This window comes from Lacerta agilis, chromosome 5, assembly GCF_009819535.1.
Source record: "Lacerta agilis isolate rLacAgi1 chromosome 5, rLacAgi1.pri, whole genome shotgun sequence".
Classification (NCBI taxonomy): Eukaryota; Metazoa; Chordata; class Lepidosauria; order Squamata; family Lacertidae; genus Lacerta; species Lacerta agilis.
Genome location: NC_046316.1, coordinates 49,237,961 through 49,243,960, shown reverse-complemented (window position 1 = coordinate 49,243,960; position 6,000 = coordinate 49,237,961). Strand labels below are relative to the sequence as shown.

Here is a 6,000-nt window from a genome sequence, read left to right as displayed (position 1 = left end):
CGTGGCCGGGGCTCCAGAAGCCTCCGTCCTGGCGTAGGAGGGGGCCCCTCCTCCCTCCATTGGCTCCGCTGCACCAGGCATCGCCATAAATGCCTCCCGCAGCCTCCCGCTGCCCCCTCAGCGCAGACACCTTCCAGAAGGGCGAGCGGCGCGAGGGGGCACTGCCGCCGCCGGCCGCCTGCGCCGAGTTCCTGTTGCCACGCGCCCGGCGGGTCGGGGGTGCTGGCTGACCCGCCGCCAGCTGCCTGAATGGTCCCGCGGCTGCCATGAACCAGGCCCCGGACCCCAATGGCCCCGAGCAGCCTGAGAGCAGAGATGCCCGCGCTTCGGCTCCTCTCCAAGCCGGAGCCGGAGCCGGAGCGGCGGCCCCTCCAGGGGGATGCCGCCGGCGCCGAACCTGCCCCAACTCATCCAGAAGTAAGAGCCGCGCCGGGACGTTGGTTGGGGCGAGGAGGGCGGAGGGTGGCGGGGGGGGGGGGAGAGACGGCGGAGAGGGGGGGGTCTCCGGGCTTCCCTTTCGGCTCGGTGGCGCTTTCTCTCCTCCCTCTTCAGCGCAGGGTCAGCGAGGTTTGTTTGCACATAAGCTTCCCTCAGGGATTGTTTAATAACTTCAGCGGTCTTTCCCCCTCCTTTCCCTGGAGTAGGCTATCTCCGCGTGGGGGCATATACAAAAAAAAGGGATCCCCATTTTATTCTCCAGGGATTTAAAAAAAAAAATCTTTCTGACCTTCCGCTGCAGCCGTGAGAATTCCTTTGACATATAAAATCCTATGGATGTGGCTCAATTTTGTTCCTCTGCTTTGGGCGCCCGCTGCGTTTTCTTTTAGGCAGAAAGTCTCGCTCATCCTATGTTTACAAGCATAAGGGTGCTTCTTCTACATTCTTCCTGTTCACATATTAATGTTGCAGCTTTCCCATTTCTTGCCCACTTTTTAAAGGCTCCTTGCTAAGGCCTCGATGGGAATTAGATGTGCGGGGATGCAAATCCAGTACAAGTTGCTGCTGTACGCAAACAGCAACAACACCAGTGGGTGAAATGGGCTTGCTTTTTACAATCTTAGCGGTGGTAAAAACACTGATAAGAAAGTTTGCATAATTACAGCAGACTGATCTATTTCAATTTCTACATATATCCATCGTGGAGGAAAATTGGTATGTTAATCTGCCCATGGGCTCTATGTATTTTCTTCTTAATTAAATGAAACGCCTGAAGATTAGCTGAAATTAAAATAACACTGTGTAACAGATGCCATTGGCCTGAAGGAAAATGGTTATATGTATTGTATTCAGAGGTTCCCTCCCCAATCTGGCTAGAACAGTATTATAAATTAAATCCTGGCTAAATTTTAAATAAATCGGAAAGTGGTTATTACAATAGTAGACGTTGCTATAAGTCATAGTTTGCCTAGATGACTAAAAAAGACATGGTGGAGTGACAATTTTGCATGTGGTAAAAAGTCAGCTTTTAATATCATTCCCTAGTGGTCCCAGAGAAAGTAGTTTCTGTTGATTCATCAAATTTGCTGTATGAAGAAGAAAGGCTTGTGGTGTTTTGTGGAGTAATCCTAGCTTTCTTAATATCTGCGCACTTTTAAAGCTGCCTCCCATTGAGAAAGATGATATAGGCCTTCAAAATATGGTATGGTGCTGTAGACCTTACTTATACATTATTTTCGGGGGTTCCACAACCACAAAGTTTGATGGAAGCATATTTCAGTCTTATTTTCTGATTGATCTTATATCCATGCAATCCTTTGCATATTTTCTCAGAACTATTTTCTCACTGAACCATTGAGTTCAGTGGGGCTTATTTCTTCGTGTTTTTGATTGCAGCCTAAGCATGATAACATTATGAGAAAATATAGTGGTCTAAAACAATAATTTTTCAGAAACATTTTTGTTGGTTAATGCTGAAATACACAACCTGCTATCATTATGTGTCTTAAAAAATGGAATTAAAGAAGATAGTAGTCCATTCTTTATCATGGCAGCATGGCGTAAAATTGCAAATGTCAAACTCCCATCTATGGTAGTGGAACTTGATCGCGGTATTTGTAACTGCGTTGCATAATTTAATCTCTTCTTGCATGTTGACATAATTAATATGCTTCAATATTAACTGTAGTAAACAGAAAATGATTAGATTGGGTTCATTTTCTGAACTACTTATTTGAAATAGTTGGAAAATAATATAGACAGTGATTGGCATAAGAATTTTGAAAATGTTTTGCGAACTGAACACGTTATTAAATTAAGTTAAATTAAAACAGCTATTAGAAGAACAACTCAGAGAGTAGGCCTTCAAATTACTTTGTCTGTTAATTATTTTCTATTACTTTTACACATGTAGAAAAGTTCCGAAAATTGATTTGCTCGTAGGTACTTAATTGTCATCTCATACATTTTGTTTTGCTGTATTATTTTCATATTGCTGAAGCAGAACTGAACTGTTTTACAAGATTCACCAGTATTCTAATATTCCTACTCATAAAATGGTTAAAAATAGATATTATTGTAAAAATATGTAAAATGGCAGGTAAAATGTTTTTATTTTATAGTAAAACAAATTAAATGGCAGTCTTAACTTTATAGGAAAGAACTTGATTAAACTCTGAGCAATTCAGTCCAGTATACTGGTAAGGAAGTCTTCTGTGCTTTCTGGACAGAAATATTTTTCACAGGTGTAATTATAAGCATTATACATTGAAAGTTACATATTCATTTATAATACAACCATTGACTAAATTCAGAATCATAAGTTTTAGCTAATTGCTTTACATTTACGTTTATGGAAAGGGTACAATTTCAGATGGAATATAGTAATTTTTGCTGTGGGGTGTGGTTTTTAGTCTGGAAAAATACAGTTTTGTGTGGTGGGGAAATTGCAAGGAAGAGAAGGAGTACGAATGCAGCATCCTGTATCCTAAATTCATATAGAAGTTTAAATCTACTAACAAATCAAATTATTACATATTAAAAGTAATTTAAAACATGATGAGAAATACTGAGTGCTGTGTTTATGGGAGACTCTTCAAATCTCCACTCAGATATTGAATTTGTGAAGCTCACTGGGTGGCCTTGGGCAAGGCATCTTTCTGCGGACTTCATGTGGTTGTTGCAAAGACAAACTACCGGTACATGGAAATCTTATTAAGGTCTGAACTATGGTAGGCTGAATAATGTTAACTCTTTATCCCCCATGTCCTGCAGTTCACATAAAAACACTTTGTAGATTTGTATTCCAGTGTTTCAAATATAATATAAGTTTTGGTTAGGAAAGGCACCTGCAATATACTGATTACCTTATTTCACCTGTTCTTTGTTTGAGTGGGAATGCATAAATGCCACCTGATTTAGGATTTTTAAACTGGGACATCTGACTTCCTAGGGGGTGGAGGATTAGTGCAGAGCCTAGGTCTCAGATGGGGAAAGCAGCCGCTCCTTAAGAATGTGGATTCTGGATGAAATTATATGGGCATGTTTAGGCAATGGTATTACAGACATGAAAAGGATTTGGCTGTATTCTGGCTGGGAGAGCGGAGTTCTGAAGACAGAGCAGAAGGTGATGTTTGAGAGCTTGCAATCAAAACCAATAGATCTTGGATATCTATGGTGCATTTACCGTGGTGGTACATGATTGGAAAAAAATTATTGAAATAACACTGATGGGAAACAAATAGCATCAGAAGAGACTGGATGAAACAAATTTTAGAGGCAGCAATCCACTTCAAATTTAATCAGATTTAAATTGAAATCCTCTATGTGCCTACTCAGAAGTAAGCCATATTGAGTACAGTGGGAATTGCACCCAAGTAAATGTGTATGGGATTCCAGACTTAAAAGTATGATTGAGGAATATGCGCGGACATCCTTGATGACATCCACAGTCCTGTGTAGAGGTTAGTTCTGGAGAATTCTGTTCTCAAACCAGTGGGAGGAAGAAAGGAAGACTGCAGCAAGAGACTGGATTGTCCTTTATAATCCTGCCATCAACATGATTTAAGCATATCTGGCTTTTTCCCAATTTCTAGCCACTACAAATTGAAAAAAAAAATGACAAAATTGTGTGAATAAATCCTTCAAGGGAATGTCAGGATTTAGTCTGGGCCTTTTCATGGATTGCAGATTTTAACATGAGTTCTATACTTTATTAATGTGCCTCCCTGCCCCTTGTACACAGTGTGACGTACTTCTGAGAAGACCTGTATAGAGTTGTACTGTAATATATGAACAATGATGATACAAGTTATATAATCCCATTTGTTCCAAATGAGCATGCTTAGGACCACATGCTGTTAGTGTTTTTGTTTTACAAATGTTGATATTAAGATTTCCTATCAACAATTCCCTAAAAAAAACACTTGGGGGGAAAGTAAGTACTGCAAGAGTTGTGGGGAAGCTCACTTAATGAAATACTAAGAATAGATGTGGCCTTTCACACCTTATGTCCCAAAACAGGTTTGGTTTCCAGTTAAGAAAAGAAACTCTTGAAATAATCTAATTTAGTTGCTCTTTTTTACACAGTATTTAAGACATAGTAGTGTAAGATTTGCTTATTGAGTTTCAGTTTAGTTATTTAAAACTGATTTAGTTTGTTTTCTGTTGGCTGGTGTGCGGGATCAAGATGTAGGATTAGTCTTTGTAACGAAAAAAGCTTTTGATATAGTTTGCTTATAATTACCAGTATATTTCTAGTGGTTTGACTATCCAAATGTGTTTCCTATTATCATTCCTTTGTGGGTGTTTTATATGTATTTGAAAGTTTCATGTAAATAACAAGTAAGTTTCTCCGTTTTGGGATTTTGACTTCCACTGCCTTAGCACCACCCCTCAGTCCACATGGAGGACACTTCAGATAAACTCCCCCCCTTCCTGTCTTGCCACTTTTGTAAAAATAAACAGGAAGTAAATTGCTGTTCACACATATTAAGAAGCAGCAAAAAGAACTAATCAGAAGCTTACTAAGCTGCATTTTTCTTTATGGTAAGTTCCACATCAAATTACTTTTACCACATGTTGTGTCTAAATATGTTAGTTTTGTCTTAAACATATCACACAAGACATTGTATACCTAATGAACTACTTATTTGACAGTGATTAATAAGACAGTCAACCAGAACTAAGAGTTCTTAAAACCCAGTGGTAAGCATGGTAATCCAAACTGAAAGATGTTGGCGTTTAAGAGAAATAGAAGATTCAGGGGGAACTGAAGGTCCACCATAATTTTATGGTTCTTTCATAATTTATTTCACCTGTTGCTGTTTTGTGTACTTGGGGAAATGGACTATGTGTATATCAGCTGCTGTTTGATGCACAAAATGGAATATAGAAACAGATGTTGCTGTTTAATATCTCATAAGTATATAAATTTTTTAGTTTCCCTAAAAATATGTGAATATGAAATGTAACATTTGGAGGAACTTTTGTTGTGAGATTTATGCAGCATGGGAAAAAGCTTTTGAAGCCTTTTAGAGAAAGTTCTGAGGTAGAAGAAGTGTAATATAGTGGAAATGGTTTCCTTTCAAAGATTGCGGAATCCCCTTATGAATAGAGATTTCCCTTCTTATCTGGTTTCATTGTTAGTTCCAGTCATTAGCCAATTTGGAATGGTCCTGTAGAACATGGTGATTTTGTAGGCTGTAAAGGGGAAAGGATCATTGATTTCCACAGAACATGGATTGGAATTGCAACAATGCCTGTAAATTCCATGATGTGTATTATTCTCAATAGCATAATGAGAATTTATCTAACGGGAAGGGTAAATTAAGCAAACACATGACAGTGAATTCCTGTTAACCGTAACAAAATTACCCAGAGTTTTTAGAAACTGGGAATTTAATATTGGTGTTCCCATGAGTGGAGACACTAGGAAATGTTTATTTTATTAAATCAGTCTACTCTTAAAAAAATTTGTTCATTCAAATGCTGAAACTGCCTATGAAATTAGCACATTATGATCAATTTTTAAAATACTTCTTATGAAGTTTCTCTAAAGAGAAA

General features: G+C 38.9%; 1 protein-coding gene across 1 annotated transcript in view; it reads left to right on the top strand.

The window, feature by feature from the left end:
• Positions 1 to 213: 213 nt before the first annotated feature.
• Positions 214 to 6,000, top strand: part of RBM20 (RNA binding motif protein 20) — a 116,534-nt gene continuing 110,747 nt past the window's right edge. Inside the window, 2 exon segments of the mRNA XM_033149704.1 lie at positions 214 to 371; positions 374 to 417. Of these exon segments, the coding sequence (XP_033005595.1) occupies positions 267 to 371; positions 374 to 417 (149 nt within the window). The 5' untranslated portion in view covers positions 214 to 266.